The sequence below is a fragment of the Diplotaxodon limnothrissa genome, linkage group LG18 (genome assembly GCF_057381915.1).
Source record: "Diplotaxodon limnothrissa isolate DT_005_m linkage group LG18, D_limnothrissa_male_GT1.1, whole genome shotgun sequence".
Classification (NCBI taxonomy): Eukaryota; Metazoa; Chordata; class Actinopteri; order Cichliformes; family Cichlidae; genus Diplotaxodon; species Diplotaxodon limnothrissa.
In genome coordinates, this window is record NC_140613.1 from 38,332,199 (window position 1) to 38,353,266 (window position 21,068).

At 40.0% G+C, this 21,068-nt stretch overlaps 2 protein-coding genes across 4 annotated transcripts in view; one reads left to right on the forward strand and one right to left on the reverse strand.

Moving 5' to 3' along the window:
- The first annotated feature begins 334 nt into the window (after positions 1–334).
- On the forward strand, positions 335–9,020 carry prg4a (proteoglycan 4a). 2 transcript variants are annotated; one of them, XM_085378683.1, is made up of 14 exons: positions 335–407; positions 830–946; positions 2,481–2,594; positions 3,105–3,173; positions 3,286–3,348; positions 4,898–5,023; positions 5,127–5,351; positions 5,492–5,581; positions 5,666–5,752; positions 6,586–6,725; positions 7,321–7,480; positions 7,811–7,891; positions 8,014–8,142; positions 8,830–9,020. In XM_085378683.1, exons 1-14 carry the CDS (start codon positions 335–337, stop codon positions 9,018–9,020), a joined length of 1,665 nt encoding a protein of 554 aa, XP_085234809.1. The 2 variants fall into 2 exon arrangements, with proteins under 2 accessions (XP_085234809.1, XP_085234811.1); XM_085378685.1 differs by having other exon boundaries at positions 344–407; positions 2,481–2,598; positions 3,079–3,173.
- A 553-nt stretch (positions 9,021–9,573) lies between these two features.
- LOC146614139 (nucleoprotein TPR-like) overlaps positions 9,574–21,068 on the reverse strand; it is a 35,923-nt gene continuing 24,428 nt past the window's right edge. The window contains exons 36-55 of one of the 2 annotated variants that reach the window (XM_085379043.1): positions 20,863–20,901; positions 19,933–20,127; positions 19,650–19,761; positions 19,344–19,537; positions 18,594–18,664; positions 18,208–18,407; positions 17,857–18,060; positions 17,604–17,725; positions 17,210–17,281; positions 16,424–16,639; positions 16,150–16,348; positions 13,258–13,454; positions 12,800–12,871; positions 12,625–12,713; positions 11,325–11,437; positions 11,132–11,230; positions 10,888–11,029; positions 10,604–10,701; positions 10,019–10,120; positions 9,574–9,796 (exon numbers count right to left, since the gene is read on the reverse strand). In XM_085379043.1, coding sequence (XP_085235169.1) covers positions 9,741–9,796; positions 10,019–10,120; positions 10,604–10,701; positions 10,888–11,029; positions 11,132–11,230; positions 11,325–11,437; positions 12,625–12,713; positions 12,800–12,871; positions 13,258–13,454; positions 16,150–16,348; positions 16,424–16,639; positions 17,210–17,281; positions 17,604–17,725; positions 17,857–18,060; positions 18,208–18,407; positions 18,594–18,664; positions 19,344–19,537; positions 19,650–19,761; positions 19,933–20,127; positions 20,863–20,901 — 2,592 coding nt within the window. In that variant the 3' untranslated portion in view covers positions 9,574–9,740. Of the gene's footprint in view, positions 9,797–10,018; positions 10,121–10,603; positions 10,702–10,887; positions 11,030–11,131; positions 11,231–11,324; positions 11,438–12,624; positions 12,717–12,799; positions 12,872–13,257; positions 13,455–16,149; positions 16,349–16,423; positions 16,640–17,209; positions 17,282–17,603; positions 17,726–17,856; positions 18,061–18,207; positions 18,408–18,593; positions 18,665–19,343; positions 19,538–19,649; positions 19,762–19,932; positions 20,128–20,862; positions 20,902–21,068 lie in introns of both variants that reach the window. The other variant, XM_085379042.1, reaches the window with a different exon arrangement.

Consider the following 21,068-nt stretch of genomic DNA (forward strand, 5'->3'; position numbering starts at 1 on the left):
TTATTTATGTTACTGGAGTAATTAATCTAATTACTTTTTACTTTAAGTCTTGAAAGACGTCACTCTGTGTAGGAGTTGATTTACTGACAGTGTAGGAAGTTTAAATGCATGTTGGCAGTTTTTAATTAGTCTGTGGGTGTACTGCCAGTGTGTGTTTGTGTGTGCTGCTAATTAAAAGTGTCCTGTTCGTGTGTGCTTTTGTCTCATATATAAGACCAACAGACAGCAGATGACAGACAGAGTAGAAGAGGCGAGGTGACACACTGAGGAGGTAACTAACTACTGATTATCTCACTTAGATCTGATCTGATATTGCTCACGGATAAAGGTGAAGATGGTGATGATGATTATATCACTCGGGCTTCTCTTTGTTGGACTTGGTATGACATCAGCTGCTGCTGGCCCAGGTATACATCAACATTTACATTTAATCTGTTTTTCTACAATATCGTGCTGTGATGTCTAAAAGATGTCTAAAATTTTTATTTATTGTCGGAGAATGCACTTACTAAAACAGTTAACATCCTCAGATCTCTAGTTATGTACCTAGCATGCCATGTTTATCTGTCTACAGTTTTCTAGCTATGTACCTAAAATACCAAATCACTCCACTGGCAATTCCTTGGATGCATCCTTTTTGATCTTCTAATATCCAGTAATGCATTTGTCCTGTTTTGCGCTGTATCATTTTGCATTTTACAAAGAGAAATCTTAAATAATGTCTCTACTATGCATAATATAAAAATGCTAATAAAGAATACTGAACCCAATAACTATAAAATAGATAGAAATTAAATTATGACTCAAGTCACATTTCTTCTGTCTTCAGGCAGCTGTGTGGGTCGATGCGGTGAGGTTTTCAACAGAGGCTGGCAGTGTAAGTGTGACTTCAGCTGCCTGCAACATAATGAGTGCTGCCAGGACTTTGAGGCTACATGCACCATCGGTGAGACAGATACAATAACAGCCTAAAAAAACAAAGCTTAAAAACATACAAGTCTACACATTTTACACCTCTTCTTTTTGTAGACGAGTATTAAGATACAACACAGATGAATAAAAACAGAAAAACTACTCGATGTGGAAGCAGTGAATCTATTATTGCTGTTTTCTCCAAAAGTTGAATCTGGACGTAGTGTTTTGTAGGAGAAACGTTTCGTCACTCATCCAAGTGACTTCTTCAGTCTCAGCTGACTGCAGGTTTCCCCAAATCTTATAAACAGTAAATTTGCATAGTGACTGAAACCAGCCCACTGAAGGAACAATGGACTGGGAGGTCAGTTACTTAATCATAATTGTGCAAATTCTCATGACCACTGACCAAAACCCACTGACCAAAACCCACTGATCAAAGACCACTGATCAATGGCCATGAGCACCATTCACAGAGAGTTGGGGAATGGCTGCAATCACAGCATTGTAAGATGGCGAAAGATGTACCCTTATTGTTGTTGTGTTAGATTACTTACTTATCTTTAAGTTATCTGTTTCTGTAAGCTGTTTTGATTTTCTTTTTTTTTCTTTTTTTGTGTTTGCTTTTCAGTGTTTAAAAGTTTTTTTCTCCATTTTAAAATATGATCATGTTTCTTCCTGAAGCCCACAAACGCTTCAAGCTTGTTTTGGGCTCTGTGGATCTTTTGTTTTTCCTGTTATGTTTCTTCTGTTTGCTGTATTAATTACTACAGAACACAACTATTTGTTTGGGTTTGTTTTATTTTGCGATATGTCCTCCTCTTTCTGTTTGTTTAGTAGCTATTTTCATGGAAACATAATGTTTCTAATTGTTTTGTTCTAGAGCTTTCTTCTGTTACACTTTACATTTTGGTTTGTTATTTGTGTTAAATTTTATAGCTGTTTAGAGGTTTCTTTCCAAAGAACTGTTCTTTTCACCTAGTTGCTTCAACTTTGATGATTTCTTTTGTCCCTCTATATATACTTATCAATATTTTTAAGCTAATTGTTTCTTTGATATGGTGTTTAGTTGGACAACAAGTCCAACACTGGCACCAGCCAAATACAAAATATAGTTATCTGTTATACTGGCAGTTTATTTATTCATTTTTAAACCAAAAGAATAATATAATGAAAAGCTATGCTGCATTTTGCTGTAACGTAACGGGCACTAAGCATCTGTCCTGCTGCTATGTTTGACCTAAATGCACAAACAGTGATGGATTTTTTGTGTGCAGTGTTCTATTATATATTACTCCCTTATTATCGAAGTGAAACGTTCTTAAAAGAATGAGTGACAGAAAATAGGATATTTTATGTGACTTCAAACGGTTGAAAAGTTTACTGGTTGGAAGACAAGTGCACGATTGTCTGAAAGTAAAACACGAGATGCTAATTTTTCAGTGGTGTGTCTTTTTCTTATCTTATTAAATCCCATGGCAGATAGAATATCACGGCTTTAAATTTCAAGCCAGTCGAAGCAATGTGCTGTCCTGTGATGACATGCTCCTCTCTGTCTGTGTTTTCAGCACAGTCATGTCAGGGTCGCTGTGGTGAGGTCTTCCGACGTGGTAAGCTGTGCGAATGTGATCCACTGTGTGTCCTCCACAACACCTGTTGCCATGACTACAAATTGAACTGCAGTAAGTATCCACAGTCACGGCTGCAACTGCATAGACTGTCCCATTTCCCAACTCATCTGAACTTGTAGGCCTTTAAGGACAAATGTTATTTTGTCCTTAAAAGCAGATGCTGCATCCTAGATGCATGAAAGAGCGTTTCCGCAGGTCCTTCCTCCCTGCAGCTGTCAGACTGCACAATCAAAACCGCTCCCAACAATCATAGATGTTCACATCTGCGCTGTAACTGCAATAATTTAATCAACCGATTCGCACTACAACCTGTGTTTGCCTCTTATCTGTAGTTAATTTTATTTAATTTAATAACGGTACAGTACTCTGTTTATAGTAACCATTGTCCTTAATGTAAATATGTAAGAAAGAAAAATTGTGTATGTTTCTGTTCTGTGTACTGTTTGTTTGTAATGTGTCTTTCTGGCTGCTGTTAAAACCAAATTTCCCCTTGTGGGACAAAGAAAGGATTATTCTATTCTATTCTAATTTCTAGTTTTTCATTTTTCTCTGTGTTGACAGACGCCACAGTGCCACTCTCACCAGAGTCATATCGCGGCAGGTTCCAGTCTCTAAGGGCCACAGCTTCAGGTATGCCTGTAGTCAGTTACTACAGACATCAATACAAGAATGTTCCTAATGCTTTCATTACAGTTCCTGGTATCTTATTTTAAGCCTTTCTGCTCTGTTTTATCAACCTCAGGAAAGCGGAAATCCCAGAGGAACAGGAAATCCTCCAATAGTGAGAGTGAGGAATATTTCACAGGTGAATGCAGTTCAAATTAGAGATGGACCGATCCGATATTACGTATCGGTATCGGTCCGATACTGACCTAAATTACTGGATCGGATATCGGAGAAAAATAAAAAATGTAATCCGATCCATTAAATATCACGAAAGCAGCTCACAAAACTTGCAACACGCCGTAACTCACCTCAGAACATTAGCACGTCGGAGCAGTATGCATCACGTGATAGAGCGGCTGTGGCATGCGGGACCTGTCGGTGGTCTGGATAGCATTTGGAGCTTCGCTAGCAACCCGGCATTTCATCTCCGACAAAGTTATCCCGAGAGAAGTAAAGCAAGTGTGTAAGTCCATCTCTGAATGTTTGTAAAGCATTCCTGCGTTAAGCTTAACAAGCGACTGCCTCTCCTGCTGCTACTTCAATCATGAAACTGCTTAACGATCAGCTGATCGGCTTTTCTGTCGCGAGTCCGTGTCTCTAGTTTGCTTTTGGCCCACTTTGCACCAGAAAGAGGAAACCAGCAGCTGAACAACAGCAGCACGTTTAAGCTTGATCAGCTGTTGTTAGAATGTATTTAATATTACTTTCTACTCGAGGATCTTTTTCTACGTAGCTGACGGCTGGTAACTGTGCAGGGGCGGATCTAGCAAAGTTTAGCCAGGGGGGCCGATAGGGCATTAACAGGGAAAAGGGGGCACAAAGACATACTTTTCTTTCTTATTCTCATTTAAAATGTCTAGCTTTTAATAAATAATTATCTGACACCCAAAGTTTTAATTTGATGTAAAATGAATAGAAGTCAATTACTGTATATAGTAACTATTAAGTCTAATATATATACCCTAGTAAGCTATAGTACTTTTTCCTTTGGGAAGGTACCATCTGTGCAGTCTGCAATTTTGTTGAAGAAAGCTGTTGAATCTATTTAATATTTCTTGAAAAATAATTGATTTCTGTGCATTTTTTTTCACACTGCATCAAATTAAGGTTGATTACGTCGATTAAGCATCATGAGGTGGAGCGTGAGGGGTGGTTCCCTATTTTTTATTTATTTATTTTTGTTGTTGCTGGGAGTTGGAACCCTATTAGTTAGGTTGCTTAATATTTATGCTAAGTACTCTTTAAAATACCAGAATAGGGAGGATGGTGTAGGTTTAAGTTTATTAGATTGATCAGTATTGCTGAACTATGAAATATTTTTTTTTTGCATACAGGTATAACAGAATAGCTTTAGTGTAGTTGTTGTTTTAAACTTGAGTATGAACTTATACAAAATGCAGCAAGATATTTAAAAAACAGTTTTGTTGATTAAAAAACACTATATCGGATTCATATCGGTATCGGCAGATATCCAAATTTATGATATCGGTATCGGACATAAAAAAGTGGTATCGTGCCATCTCTAGTTCAAATATTACTGAATATTTGCCAGTACTGAATCTGGGAACAGCCCTTACTCTGTCCAAAACTGACAAAGCACAAGCAATGCTAAATCCTTCCATCATTAGCTTCCTTTAAAAGAGTAACAAAAATGAATAATAATGCTGCATTACCGTTGTTGTATGTAGGAAGAGGCCGCTGCCCAGAGCACCTTGGGGCTCAGTGTCAGGGTTCTTCAGGCCTCCTCAACTCACTGACTGTTGGCTTATCTGACTCCACCCCTTCTGCTGTATCAGCCAATCAGCTACAACATGGTTTGGACTACTTTCTTTCTTTCGTAACTTAGTTTTCTTAAATGAGCAAAATGCAGGTTTGATTAATGGTCATTAAAGGTAATGTCTCTCATTCCTCCTGTAGGTGTGAGTAGCATGCCTGTTGGCCTGCTGCCTGTGATAGTCCCTTCCTCTCACAGCAGAGCTCCATACTCACCAGCACCAGGCTCATCTCTGCCCATCAATAATGCTCCGTCTCTGGGCATTGGTGCTCCAGTGAGCCCCCTGGCTCATGGAGCTGTTGGCAGTAAACTGGATGCCCAGCTTGTGTTATCCCCTGGGGGAGCTGCTTCATCTATGCTTAGTCAAGGTTTATTTAACAGAAATTATTTCATAATTGTAGATGAACCAAGATTTTTGCAACTTGTTTTAGGTTCATTAAAACAAGTTGTTCAAAAACAATTCCCAACATACTACAGTACACAGCAATGCTGTTCTTTGTGCTCATAGGCCTTGGTGTTCCAGCAGGTTCCAGACCCAGCACTCTTCAAGATGTATTACAGGGCTTGGGGCATGGAGGATCTGAAGGACCAGGAACAGGTAAGCAGCTGAAGGTGCCCTGTGGTTGTGGGTGTGTTTAATAAGCTTCTTCTAAATTACATAAAAATGTATGTGTGCGTGCAGGGGTCTTTGCTGATGTCGACCTATGCAGCCATTCTCCCATCAATGGACTGACAGCGCTCATTAACGGGACCATTCTGGTATTTAAAGGTGAGTGCTGTGACTGTCAAATTATGGCTAGGCGTGAGGGGGTTAGGGTTAATATGCTCTGTAGCTGTGCTGGGCAAACTATATCCTCTGCCAATATATGCTGTGAAGTTTAGTGACTGCAGGTTGTTGCAAGCATGCAACAGTTTTTTCATTTGGATTAATGTTAGCATATTAGCTATAGACTGTCCATGTATATATCATACATTATGATGTTATCAATTCATTTATAGGTTCTGCATTTTGAAGCATCAACATTAGCATTTTTAGCCATGTTGCTCTTTGGAGCAAGAAATGACCGTTCTTAGAAGAGAAGGCAGAGTGTTTGCAAGTTGGTTAGCAGGCTAAATCAAATAACTGTGTGTGTGTGTACAGTTATACATCTGTGTTTGTGTGAGTTAATTAGTGCCAAGTAACAGACTGATAACATATCTATACTATTTTCTGAGAAATTCAATTTAACTTTCTCCAAAAGGCACAAACACAGCAAACAGCAGCCTAGTAGACAGGTAGTGACTACAGCTGACTATGTTGACACAGCTATCAATCAAAGCAGCCACACCTCCAACTTTAACTCTTAGCAAAATCCAGATTCTTAAACAAACAAATAAAAAGATGTACTAGGTTGTACACCTGCTTTGTAATGCTTTAAAGTTTGGTGTTTTAATACAAAGTGATTGAGCAGAGTGATTTACTTTGAGAGTTGGTCTCAAGTGGCCAGAATTTTATTTATTTTGATAATTACAGGTTGGCACTTGGACAGTGATATTATGTAATGTGATTTACAGGTTATGTGATATGCCTGATATGTGTATGTATGTTTGTGTGTGTTGCAGGCGAGTTATTCTGGTCCGTTGATCCCATCAGCCGCTCTGTGGGTCAGCCACAAAGTATCACAGACACTTTGGGCATCTCATCTCCCATCGACACCATCTTCACACGTGCCAACTGCCAAGGAAACACCTACATTATCAAGGTATAGATATCACTAGAATCCGTCACAGTATCACAACTAAAGCTGCCCTTGTATGTCACCTTTTCTTTCTTTTCTTTTTGTGTCTGCTAAATGTCTAAAGTGCGTGTTGTGATACCACAGCGTCAGCAACAGCACTGAGAACACAGCATAGTCATCAAACAACAAAGCATTGATCATTGTGTGCACAACATGAAATGAGGAGGCCGAGTGCAAGTGGGTTGCAAAGCAGCTTGTATAGGCACACTAACTTTGAGCAGACTAAAACTGCTTAATCAAAGCACTCCATACGAGATTAGATGTGTAGAATATCAGCTGAGCCAGACCACCTTTGTGGATAATCTATAAGCATCATCCTGGACGCTTTCATTAAAGTTTTGAGGTTTAAAAGTCAGAATCTGACGTTTTAAACTAAATACAACAGTTGCTTACCACATTGAAAGGGGATATAGTTTTCAATACTGGATTACTGTACCATGACCTTTTACAGCAACTAGCTATATGAATACAACAAGGGGGAATCATAGTGGAAGAGCAGTCCTAGAAGCACCCTCTGTGCTGATGGATGTTGGATGTATTAATCACTCTTTGTCTCCAGGGGGACCAGTACTGGCGTTTAGATGGGAACATGGTGATGGAGCCGGGTTACCCCAAACCTCTGGTCTCAGAATTCCCTGGTTTGACAGGACACATCAGTGCTGCACTGGCAGTGCCGGCCACCAGGAGCAAACCAGAAACTGTGTACTTCTTTAAGAATGGTGAGGAACAAAGACAGACCCAAAATAACTCCACTGTCATGGTGCCAATGCTAGTGCCCAATTTAACAGTTTTCACACACTGTAAGTGCCACCCCCCACATACCACAAAATTGATGGTCCCCAGAGATGAAGCCAGTGACATCATTGGTTATGGCAGGGGCTACAGTAACAGTGTCATTATTTTATTTTATTTATTTATGGCAGATTCAACCTTGCACTTAGATTAAATATAAACACAATTAAAAAGTATATAAAAGCCTATATAAAACTGAACAAAACATACAGGTAGAATGAATCAATAGTAATGATATCTCTGTATTTGTCCACTAGGAGAAATTTTGCAGAGCTTCACATTCCCACCAGACAGCATTCCTTCCTGCAGCAAGAAACCAAGAAATTCCATGAATACTGGTTTGTAGCTCAACAAATTATTTAAATTCTGTTCCTTTTAGCTTTAAAGAGCTGGTAACCATATTGGACTAAGTGGTCCTGTGCTTTTTAATACCATGCTATTTTTTATTTCTGACATTCAGGAGTTCTTCTGGGTGGAGAGATCAACATCAAAGTGTCTCTGAAGGGATTTCCCACCCCCATCACCTCGGCTCTGTCCATGACCAGCCCTCAGGGGAGCGGCAGATACCATCACTACGTCTTCTCTGGACGTAAGAACAATCAGAGCATTTTGTTTATACACATTAAGTTTTAATAGCGGTAGAGATTACACATCGTCTCATCTTTGTTGGTTCAGTCCATAGCCTGTATATAAAAGGTGTACCTGGCCACCACGAAATCATCCAGTGAATAAGATGTAGTGCTAACAACATGCCAAAAGTTTGGGGGACCATTATTTCTCCTTGTGTGAATCTTTTCTAAAACACGGTTTGTCCTTCCCCTCCTTAAAAGCAGGACATTACAACTGTGTCCACTGTGAATGACCACTATTGATCAGAGGTGGCCTACTACACCAGCTATCAACTACCTGCAGTCTTAAGATCCCTACCCAGACATTTTAAGCCTTACTTACACTCCACCACATGGAACCTTAATGATGGCAGGATAAGGTCTCAAAAAGAACCTTGGCATCTTAATGGACTTTCAATGAATTCATTTATAGTTTTGTAGCCACAGTTTTATCTTTAGGCAAAAAGACCCGGTCGTTGTTAAAACAAAAATGTAACTAGAGCAACAGCCTTGGAGGAACATCACCATGACACTGTGATAAGCAGTATAAGTTCATATGTTAATTTTGTATTCATTGTCTCCTCTACTGCCCTAATGTAGGCAGATATAGCCATAAATACTGCATCAGCAAAGTAACTAAACTCACACCTGTTCTGTCATCTCTGCAGCTCTCTTCTTCAGCATCCAGATTTCGGGTGACCTGCCAGTGCTGACCAAGCCTGATCCATCTGCATCCTTTGCACCTTTGCCCATCCTCAGCCAAACTACTGTGGCAACCAGTTCTGCAAACATGGCTGGCCAGAACACGGTCCTTCCCCAGCCAGCCAACTCTATCAGAGTTTGGCTGCGCTGTCCTTAGGAAAGTCCTGCAGGAGACCTGTTGTGTTTTCTTTGTTAACGCGCAAAAAAAAGGCTCATAATAAATAAGTCTGCTGCTGATTTTCCTCATACATTAATATGACATTTATAATATCTGGAAGGGTCAAATAAATACCATCACAAAAGTCTACACATGTTAACCATATGAGCACAACACCACATATTCTATGGTGGGTTTAAGTTATTCTACCCATCATGAACTGCAACATAACCTTTAAGGATTATCTAAAGCCAGCCCACAGTTTGAGGAAAAAGAAGTTAATTCACAGCTATTTTCATTAAAAGTGGATTCCAGTGATTGTCGACACTGATACAAAACAAAAGCAAAACACGTGGAGCAATTTTATTATTTGATCAATTCAAAAGAAATATTTCTGGCATTGTTTAGATAATTGATCTTCGTGTCCTCCACTACATCCTTCCAAAATATTCTTCATTTTATAAATAAAAAGCATCCCATGACACTGCTGCTCCTCATATTTCCACTTTATTATTAAAACACATGTATAAACAACCAAAGATCAGAGGACAAAAAAAGAAATAAACTAACAAAATAACAGAATCAGAAGTCACACACCTGTCAGATCTCTCCAGTAATAGTCAGATTTTACGTGGACCTAAAATGTATTGACATTAAATTTGTTGCCTTGTTTATGTTTTACTGAATAAGATGATTAAGTCTTCACTGGTGATATCTTCATTAGGAGATTCCTCCTCTTCCCAGAGATCCTCCCCTCCCTTCTCGAGAGAACGTTCCTGAAATATTAGCGAAAGACGACAAAAAAAAAATGTGTGAGATACCATATTGTCACTCTTCTTGTTCCCTGAGTGTAATGCTGCTTAATGCACTTCAATAAACTGCTTTATCATTTAAAACTACAGGACTTGAGTCAGTTCTGTGAGTGTACACTATATTCTCACAGGCAGAGGTTAACAACCATCCCAGAAGGATAGTCCTTTAAAGCTTTGACACCTTACCTCTGCGGCTGATTAGTCTCACTCCTCGAGGTCCTGTGCTTGACAGGCTGCTCACCAGAGGCTGACTGGCCACTGTGTGACGCTGCGTCATATTGCTTGTGTCTGTAATCAAAGAAGGGAAATAAAAAACATCACACAAGAGTTTGTGCACATATGAAAGCTTTAGCTGACGAGTGCTTTTCAACGTCTTTCATTAGCAAAATAATGGAATTCCCTTTCAGACTAATGAGCTAATATATTAAACATTTAATTAAATTGACAGGAGAAAAAAAAAAGGACTGCTAATAAGTGTTGTTGGGGTTTAAAGGTTCTATAAGTCTGCACCATGGATTATATATGGACTAAGCATGGAAACAGACACAATGCACTGGGCTGAAAAATGAAGGCAGCGCAAACTCAAAAAACTGCAGTTCCTCTGATTCGCTTTCGAAGCTTCAGGCTGGTCCTCATAGATTCCCAATGTTCAAATGTCCAATTTTACAGCATTAAAAGTACATTAATTGAGGACAGTTTTCACCTTTATAACAACTTTGCACAGGATATGGTTGCTTTGACATCTATCGGTCAGTAAACAGAATACATTACCAGGGTCTTGGCTGGTAGATGGCAGTGACGCATCATCGCTTTGCTGTCCTGCTGATTCCATGTCTGTCTGACTCTCCAGGGTAGACTCAATTCCAGGGCTGGAAACACATCCACAATCAGAGAAAACTTCCAGCGGTGTCAGGTTTAAAATAAAAGTCAACATTTCTCTCACAAATCTATTTTAACACCATGTGAGAAGCTTCTTTTTTAGATTTTTATGAGTCCAAAAAAATAATTTGACAGTAAATCCTACATAAATGAAAACTGAAAACTTAAAAGCTCACCCCTCCACTTCCTGCTCCATGAACACCTCATCTCCATCATCTGTAGCAGCAGCCATTCCAGTAGAGGCAGTTACCATGGGAACTGACTGGGACGCCATGTTGTCACTGCTGTCTGAGGGCAGGGATTCAGTGAAGACTGTCACTGATGAAACAGAGACACAGGGAATACTGAGCTTTTGAGCCCAAGAGCTGGACAGCGCCGACTGAGGAAATCTCGTCTTCGGGGTTTGTGCGTTTTTCTCACCTGGTGCAGCCACTTGTAAAGGTGTGGTGGGGACACTCCTTCCTCCTCCATCTTCATCATGAGCAGCCAGAAACAGAGGAGATTCATACATACCGAGACCTACATACAGATTTAGTTTGACACAAAAAAATGAATGTTTTAACTCGAGTATCAGACTGCATGCACAAGTTACAATTAAGCGTTTGTGCAGTACCTCCTTGAGAAGCCAGCTGTCCCAGGTCAGAGTGTGAGGCTGAAGTCTGTGGCAGCAGATCTTCAGGGGGTCCAAACCTGAATCTGGTGGACAGACCTGCTACCTGAGGTGAGCTGGAGATCAAAAACATCTGCTTAAACACGTGTTAAAATGCATCTTTTCAGCAGCCCACATTTGTAGTCTCCTTTGCCTTCTCTGCATGTTTCACTCAAGAACACATGTTTCATCTGCAGCTTCCTTCTAGAATTAGTTGCTGCAATTAGAGAAAGAAAAAAAATCCCCTACAAAAGTGCTAAAATTGGCCACTTGAATGCTTTTCTAAAAGGAAATCACTTCTCTCTGCCATTTTAAACTAGTTTTGTACCAGGTTGCAGTTTTCCCCTCTAAAAGGTTAAATTGCTTTTAACTTATTTACCTGGTTGCTGGAAATACGGACACTGTAACTGACAGGTTTCTCTACACAGGGAGCAGCAGACCACTGTCTGTTCTGTCTCCATGAAAATCTCACCTCAAAAATCCCTGAGTTAATAAATCTATAATGAGTCTGAGATCTTATGATACCACTATGTCTAGAAACAGTCCAGTTAAGACACAAAATAACGGGGTGAAGGAAAGTTAAAGTGAAGCAGTGGAGTAAAGTATGGGAATCTTTAGTGCGTGATGGACTATCACACTGACTCATACCTTAAAAACAGTAGATTGTGTGAAGTTGGTCTTTTGCCCTAAACTAGATTATTCTTTATTTTGCTTTCAGAAAACATAGGGATCCTAATATTGTGTCCATTGAATTAAAATATGAGGCCTAATCAACAGGTTCTGGGAACCAGCCTTGAATCAATTTATATTTGTCCCATCTCCTCTCAAAGATCAACTTATTGACCAAACTCTAGACCACTTCTGACTCTATAAAGTAGTCCCTTTATGACTTGCACTTTGAGCTTCTCTGTCACAGTAGAGTATCATCCAGAGCTCAACTGAAATATTTTGAAATAGTTTCCTTACTTTAACATCTTGAGGCATCGGAGGCCGAACAACCTGAGCTTATTGTGTTCCAGCCCACAGTGCATTGAAAGCAATGAGAGTTTCTTCCATACAAACACAAAAGTCACCTTTCAACCACTATATTCACTAGATTTGCCTCTCTGAAACTTAATCCTCTTTAAAATAAATAAATAAATAAATAAATAAAGTTCCAGGATAATATACAGAATCTTATACAGCGATCTACAAACATCAGCCATGATGGAAGACATTATGAGCCAGGTGTGTGTGTGTGTGTCTGTCTCTCTCTCTCTCTTACTGTATAGCCTCAGCAAAACCATCAGTACGATGTGGAACAACCAGAGTGGGAGTACTGGGAACCATTCTGTCATCATCATCAAAGAAAGGCTGCTGACAACAAACAGGCACATTTAGGCTAGCTGATCCACAGAAACTGAATAATATGGTCAAAGTTCACAACACACATCTCTTACCATACTGCCTATTCCAGGAGTCAGCTGAGGTCCACGTCCTGACGATGGTCTGCGCAGCTGAGAGGCCTGTCTCTGATTCACACACAGACACCATTACTGTCAGAGTGCTGCTTTCTTCTCCTCTTATATTTCCATGTAATGATTTTACCATTCACTATTGATCGGTATTATTAATCAGTCTTTGCTGATTGGCATTGTGATTTCAGGTGGCTTTATATAACACCAAATAACTGGACAGTATATGTATTAATTTGACTTACTTAAAACTCCCAGATGAATCTAAACAAAACGCTTTTGGCATCTTTCTACTAAACTCTTAATTAAACTGCATCACTCATTTAGCCGATGTGGATAACAAACCTGCCTCCTGTTCATGATAAGTAAGCTCACTCCAAATCCAAAACATATATTTTGAATGGAACAACAATAAAAAAAAGAAATGTCTGTTAGGTTATCACCTGTGTTTGTGGGGGACCCAGCTCAGGAGCAGGAGGCTGGATGTAGAGGCGAGGTGGGAGTGGGTGTGGGGGCCTTCGTGTGTGTGGCATCCGGGGTGTGAGGGAGGATGAGGAAGGTGAGGGGGCAGAGGTTGGAGGAAGGTGTAAAGGGTCTCTAGGGTGGTCGGACTCTGATGGGGCATCACCGCTGCCTTCACCTGGAAGAGATGAGTGTGTCAGGTTGCGATTTTGAGAGAAGCATGCATGAAATGAGATGTCTGTGAAGGTTCTCAGTCATCCAGGTCATCGTAGTCAAAGGAGCTTGCAAAGAAAAGCGTCTGGACTTCTTTAAGTTGCTTGCACACGTTTCACCTCTCATCCGAGAAGCTTCTTCAGTTCTAAGGTCAAATGGTGGAGAGTCCCAGATATAAACCTAGTGGGAGAAACCCCCCACAGAGGGACAAAAGGACCCCCTGATGATCCTCTAATCGCCTGAGCCAAGGTGTGAAACTGGGTGTGGGTCCCAATCAGCCAGAGTTTCGGGTGTGTTCATTGTGAAACCTGGCCCCACCTTATCATGCGAATTCCTGAGGTCAGATGGCCCAGGATGTGAGTGGGCGTTAAGGCGTCTGGGAAGGGATCTCAAAACTGGATTATAGATGGCAGAGCGTTGGTGTCGTAAACCCCCGCCTCTGTTCAAAGATGGTCGCTCACAGTGGATAGATGGCTTCTTTCACTCCTCTTTCAAACCATCTGTCCTCTCTGTCCAAAATGTGAACATTGGCATCCTCGAAAGAGAGTCCTTTATCCTTAAGATGCAGATGGACTGCTGAGTCTTGTCCTGTGGAGGTGGCTCTTCTGTGTTGTGCCATGCGCTTGTGAAGTGGCTGTTTGGTCTCTCCAATGTAGATCTATAATCTATAATCCATCTATAATCCAGTTTTGAGTTCCCTCCCCAGACACCTTAATGCCCACTCACATCCTGGGCCATCTGATCTCAGGAATTCGCATGATAAGGTGGGGCCAGGTTTCACAATGAACTCACCCGAAACTCTGGCTGATTGGGACCCACACCCAGTTTCACACCTTGGCTCAGGCGATTAGAGGATCATCAGGGGGTCCTTTTGTCCCTCTGTGGGGGGTTACTCCCACTAGGTTTATATCTGGGACTCTCCACCATTTGTTTCAAATATTTTTATTGAGAGCAAGTATCATGATTGTAGTTTTTACAAATTGACATAACATAGCTTATGCTCCTTTTTTTCTCTAAACTAACAAAGCAAATAATTAAACAACACCAACAACAACAAAAAAAAAAAAAAAAAAAAAAAAAAAAAAAAAAAAACCCGCAGTCACCCATAAGGGGTCCCAATACCCCGGCTGTCGGCAAAAGGGAAGAGAAACAAGTAAACAAAGTTTTATATTTTCCCAAGGTATATAAGTAAAGGGTGCCAGATTAATTCAAACTCTTTTACATTGTCATTCATACTATATCTTATTTTTTCAAGGTGAAGAGTGTTTATAAGTTCAGTAAGCCACATTTTTAATACAGGAGTCTCATTGCCTTTCCAAAGCTGCAGGATCAATTTCTTTGCAATAATCAAAGCATATGCCATAAACCTTTTTTGAGAGTGTTGTAAATTTTGTGTTTCGTTGGAAATCCCAAAGATGATTACTGTCGGATTTGGTTCAATCTTACTTTTAAAAATATTAGACATATAAGTAAAAATATCATACCAAAAACCCTGAAGCCTTGGACATAGTGCAAAACAGTGTAACAGATTTCCATAGTGTATCTTGCATTTTTCACAGAGGGGGGAACACTCTGGATACATTTTATGAAGTTTTTCCCTTGAATAGTGTAGTCTGTGTATAATTTTGTACTGAATTAAACAGTGACGGGAATTAATAAAAGGCGTATTTATATTGTGTAAGGCCTCCTGCCAGAAATCTTCTGATAGGAGAGTCCCAAAATCTTTTTCCCACTCCTCTTTGATTGAAGTAGTTGAAGGTATACTCATCTCCTGTATTGAATTATAAAATAATGAAATTCTCTGTTCAAACCCCCTTCCATCACTAAGACATCTGTCCAAAGGATCGGACGATATGTTTTCAAATTGTGGCAGGTATGTACGGATATAGTCTCTTAGTTGAAGATATCTAAAAAAATGACTATGAGGCAATCCAAATCTATCTTTTAAATGTTGGAATGACATAAAAGTATCATTTAGGTATAAATCTTTTAGTTTACAAATTCCCAATTCCTGCCATATATTGAAAGCTCCGTCTACACATGATGGAAGGAAAGAGGGGTTAGCTGTAATAGATGTACACATTGATAGTTTTTTCAATTTGAAGTGCTTAATTATTTGTCTCCAAATTTGTACGGTATTATAAATCACTGGATTCGAATTGTAATATGAGTTTGTCAAAAGAATAGGAGAGAGTAGTATTCCACCAACACAGTAAGGAAGGCAATCCTCCCGCTCCATCTGTAAGCCGTTAGGGAGTATTGCTGTGTCATCCAATAGAAGGGAAATTATTCTTAAATTTGATGCCCAGTAGTAGTACATAAAGTTAGGTAGTGTAAGTCCACCAAGGGATCTATGTTTGCATAGGTGGTCTTTTTTTATTCTATGTGTTTTGTAATTCCATATAAATGGCATAATGATGGCGTCCATCTTTTTAAAAAAAGATTTGGGCAAGAAAATTGGGATGTTTTGAACCAGATACAAATACTGCGGGAGGAATACCATTCTTATTGAATTCACTCTCCACCATTTGACCTTAGAACTGAAGAAGCTTCTCGGATGAGAGGTGAAACGTCTTCAAGTAACTTAAAGAAGTCCAGACGCTTTTCTTTGCAAGCTCCTTTGACCATGAAATGAGATGTAAGCTGGCCTTGGTGCTCACCACTGGCTGTTGGCTCACTGGGGTGCTGTGAGCCTGAGGGTGCTCCACACACACTCTCCTCAGTGTTAGTGCCTTCTGTCAGTTCCTCCCGCCTCTGCTCTTCGGCCTCTCCGCTGTCCTCGTTACTTTCCTCTCCCGCTCTCATTCCGCTGTCAGCAGCATCATTGTCATCTTCATCATCATCCTCATCCTCTTTATACTAACAGACAAAGTTAGAAATTAACACCTGCCATTAGATTAAAACTCAAAACATGGTAGTGAAAAGCAGCAGCACCTCATCATCTTCTTCTTCCTCCTCTTCCTCCTCCTCCTTCTCCTCTCCATCTTTACTCTCGCGGCTCTCGCTGTCGGTGTCGATCACAATCACATCTCGGATGATGGCAGAGCCCTGGGAGGACATCAGGTCAGTGGGAACGGACTGGGACACGCCCTCTTCCTCACTTTCCTTGTCGTCCCCCGATAAGACTGGGAAGCTCTGTTCTGGGAGCTCCTACATCCCAAACATAAAAATCAGGTCTTATCACACACCTTTGCAGGCCTGTTTGTGTTCATATGCAAACAATCTGACAAGACATTTCAGTTGTGTGAGCCTTTTTATTTTTTAATGTGCGCTTTATATTCCAACATCATAGCATCATGCAAGTGTTTAAGGTAAATATCCTCTGCATACCCGATTTTGAACAAGATGTGCAGAATAGATGTAAATCACACCCACTGCATGTTACAACTTACACAAGACAGCTTTTAGTCACCCATTTCAGAAATACGGTTTATAATTGTGAATTGTTCACCATGCTGTACATCTGAAATCTTAAATGTAACTTGGCAGTGGAAAGATGAACCAAAGGCCTGAATACTGTGTTTCTGAAGAAACTATCCAGAAGCAGCCTTTTCATTGGCTAGAGCTGGAAAATCAGGTAAAGTAGCTGCTTTCAAAAGCATCTCTGCATTTAGAAATCAGCAGAGATAACTAGCTATCAGCTAACGACTAACTTTAAGTTCTATGGTCATATGACAACCAACATTTACTTGAACCAGAAGAGTTGACTTGACAACAGACCTGATTATCATCTGGTGAATCCTGCCGTTCTTCATCTCTGAGCTCTCCTTCCATCTCCTCATCACCTTCCACCTGAAACACACCAAGGGCCATAGTTTGACTTACATTTATTAAACACACACAGACAACAAAACAACTGATAATGTCGTGCCAAGCTTTTGAGGTTTTGACACAACAGATTAAAATGGCTCCTACTGCAGATATCGAATAGGAAGCTCTGGACTTTTCTTCGTGACATCAGTTAAAATTCCCAGACTTTCATCAGTTTGCAAAACTCAAGTGGCCTGGAACAGGTCTGTCTTTAATCAGCATTCACACAACATAAGATACCCTAGAACTAACAGTTTAAGAATGACAGCACTTCTATTTCTAGTTTCTGGGTTTTTGTGTTTACCTGCATTGCTGCTGTTGCTTTGAGGCGTAGCTTTTTGGTGGTTGGAGGTGTGTGTGAGCTCTCGGGTCTGCTTTCTTCTTCCTCCTCATCATCATCATCATCTCTGCTTCGCTTTGAAGATGCTTTAGTGGCATCACAAAAACACACCAGGACCTCAGTTAAGAATCTGACCATCAACATTTTCAGTACTATATTTAGTTTTTTTTACTGTTGAGGCGTTTTGTGAGTAAAGTTTCAGGCTTCTCTTTCTGACCTGTTACACTCAGAGAGGAGGGGGATGAGGATGTAGATGGCCGCTCTGCCTCCACGCTGGGCCCTGCATCCTGACTGGCTGCCTGCTGCTGAGTGGGCTGAACAAACGCTGTGGCCTGAGTGCTGCTTGGCTGAGATATGGAGGTGGGTGCATTCACCATACTGGAGCTGGTAGAGTGCACAGAGGCTGATGTGTTCATCAGCACTGCTAGGAGAAACACATTTCACTTTGACATATACTGACACATACTGCTTCAAAATCTCAAAGCGCATCTCCAACAGAGATCTACTTTTATTTCAGTTGTCTTCTTCTAGAAGAAAATTGTTGAATGGATGGCCTTCTTGTTCTTACCCTCTTGGCTTTCAGTCTGTGTGGTCGGCATTACTGTGGCCATAGGTGTTGGGACAGGGACAGTTGCCAGGGTAACCAAAGGACGGATGCTGGCTCGAGGCGTGGCCTTGCTGCCAGGAGAGGGACTTGGCTTGTTGCTAGGAGATGGAGTACTTGGGGTGGGTCGGATGTTGGCAGTTGGAGGCTCAGACAGAGTGGAACTGATGGAGAAAAGCGATTTGTTGTGTCTGTTCTACATTTAGAAAAGCTCTCTTTCAGGCTTTGAGAGTTCATACTGGCGTCTTTGTAATGTGGTTTTTAAGTTCATCAAACTACAGCCTCATTACGTCCACTGACTTGACATTGTATGAAACGTTTACAATCATTCAGAGCAATTTATAGTTTACCTTCCTCTGTCTTGTGCAGGACTCTTCAACGATATCTGTCTCTGGTCTGCAGACCTCGTCTGATCACCCATCTAAGGACAAACAGGTGTGTTCTTGATCATTACCACAATCACATGATGGAAATAAATTTAGCAAAGCCAAAGCAAACTAATTACAGGAAAAAATGCGTTGTTTTTTTTTACTGTTGCAATTTAGACAAAAAATTATTCAATTCCTCGGGGGAAAAAAAAACAAAACACTTTCTCAAAGTTGTAAAATATTGTTTCCAGAGTATTTTTAAAACGATATTTTGAGAAATTTGCAAATACTTAAAGCATACAATTTGTAATTTTAAAAATATAACCATTTGTAAAATATCTGTATTGTTAAAACCTCAATTTTAAGACAAACAAGGTTTCACATTTGAATTTTGGAACATTTTGAAAAATAAAATATTTAAATATTCATAGAAATACTATTGTAATAACACAAAATGATGGGTTATGTTATCCATAATAAAGGCTCTATTTCTGGTGTTGGTCTAGCACAGTCAGTCACACTTTGCTTCTGTAATATTTTCATCTTAGCTTGTAAAGAAGGTTTTCTTATACCACTTTGGCTTTCTTCTTAATTTTGCGACATACAAACATGCATGCACATTAAAATAACAAATCTGAGTTTTAGCATACCTTTAGACAATTATAACAAGAAAAGGGTGAGTTTTTTCAAAACATGCTCTATGTAATGTGTGCCTTCAAGTCCATCCTGTACCTTAGCTCCACTCTGGTCCTGTGTTTCTTCTCTGGTGTCAGAGTGCGTTTGTGTCTCTCTCCGTTCCCTAAGCTCTCTGTCCAGCCGAAGAAGTCGTCCTTCATACTGAGATTTGAGGGCATTCATTCTCACCTCCAGCTCCTCTTTACTCTGCTTCAGTTCTTCTACCTCCTGACTGAGCTGCTCTTTAGCACCTGAAGGTAAAGGAAGCAAGTCACAAATTTTAGTCACGCTAAGCATATTTGCTTGTTTGTTTGGTGATATTTGTCAGCAGATTTTCATATTATAGTGTTTTTCTGAGCTCACTGTTTAGCTGGTTGATTTTGGTCTTGGCTCCCAGGAAGGCCTTCTTAGTTTTTTCCTCTTTGTCGGCCATCTGCTGTTTGAGCTGCTCCTCTCTGATTTTGCTCTCGGATAGCTAGCGAAAACATTCATAAAAAAAAAAAAAAACTGCTTTCACAACATCTAATTTTAATTTAGTGCGTAAAATTCAACATAAGAGACTGTGCTTGCATTAAACGATTATGGAGGGAAATCGAACGACAGTTGGACTTGAATGTAGTTTGGAGTATGTAGGATTCTCAGATACCTCCTGTCTGAGTTTTGCAAGCTCCTCTTGTTGTGCCTGGTTTGCCTCAGCTGCTGCGGTAGCATCACTTGAGTGGACAGACTGGGAACTCTGGTTTTGGCTGGCCTGTGCGGTTCGGCTTGCTTCATTAGCTTGTTTGGCTTCAGTTAGCTGCTCCTTCAGATGTTTTATGTCTGCTTCACGCTCAACAACCGTCTGAAGGGGAGGTAAACGTGCCAAAAAGATTAAAATACCATTTTATGCAAGACATTTAAATTGCCTAAATCTTTTTCTCCAAATTTCACTGAGAAAAAAGTATTATGTTAAATAACATTTTAAAGGAAAGAAGAGGACATTAATTAACAACTCATAGTTCCTAATATAGTCTTCTTCCTCAAATTGACTACTTGCTTGGTTAGTGTTTAGACGATTACAGTAAAAAAGCAAAAAACAAACAAACTGTTCGAGTATTCAGTGTCATCACTTTGCCACTTGGGGAAAAAAGACTGCTCATGGCAAAGGTTTCCCTTCAGGTCTGTCTGGTAGAAAGGCCTTTTTAAAATAACATTGTGAAGTCTACTTTAACAGAAACTAGAACCTTTTCTCACAAATAACCAAGTAGTTGTTGTAACCAAACTCTGACTGACAGTTGTTAAGTGTAAACCAAATAATCCTGTATTTACTATTGGTTTCAACTACAGTCAAAGTCAAAGTCTGGTTTTTATGTTTGTTGCTCTACCCTTTTTGGCCACACCAACACAACCTTCACTCACTACTTTAACAATTTGTCAGATTCAGTCTTCCTGCAACTTGATCTGTTTAGCACAAACGGAAAACCACGTTGTTTTTGATTGAAGACGATCACATAACAGAGGTAAAAATACAAGGGGATATGACTGGCATTACTAATCCACTGAAAATTGATTGAATGATGTTGATCTCTTTCCTAACCTTCTGCAAGCTCTCCAACTGGCCTTGAAGCTCAGTCACCTGTTAGGAGGTAAGCACAGATACAGAAACTACTTGTTAGTTTACTGCAAATATGACAAAAATACTACATACTGTTAAAAGAAGAAGGCTCATCACCAAGCTGTCAGACTGCAGAAGTAAACTGTTGTGATGTAAACTGAGCCTTTTATCATACTAGGACAATATTT

Coding starts and splice junctions, on each gene's coding strand:
- prg4a (XM_085378685.1), top strand. CDS start 344: ATGATTATATCACTCGGGCTTCTCTTTGTTGGACTTGGTATGACATCA. Junction 408..829: donor ATCAGCTGCTGCTGGCCCAG/GTATACATCAAC, acceptor TTCTGTCTTCAG/GCAGCTGTGTGGGTCGATGC. Junction 7,892..8,013: donor AAGAAATTCCATGAATACTG/GTTTGTAGCTCA, acceptor TCTGACATTCAG/GAGTTCTTCTGGGTGGAGAG.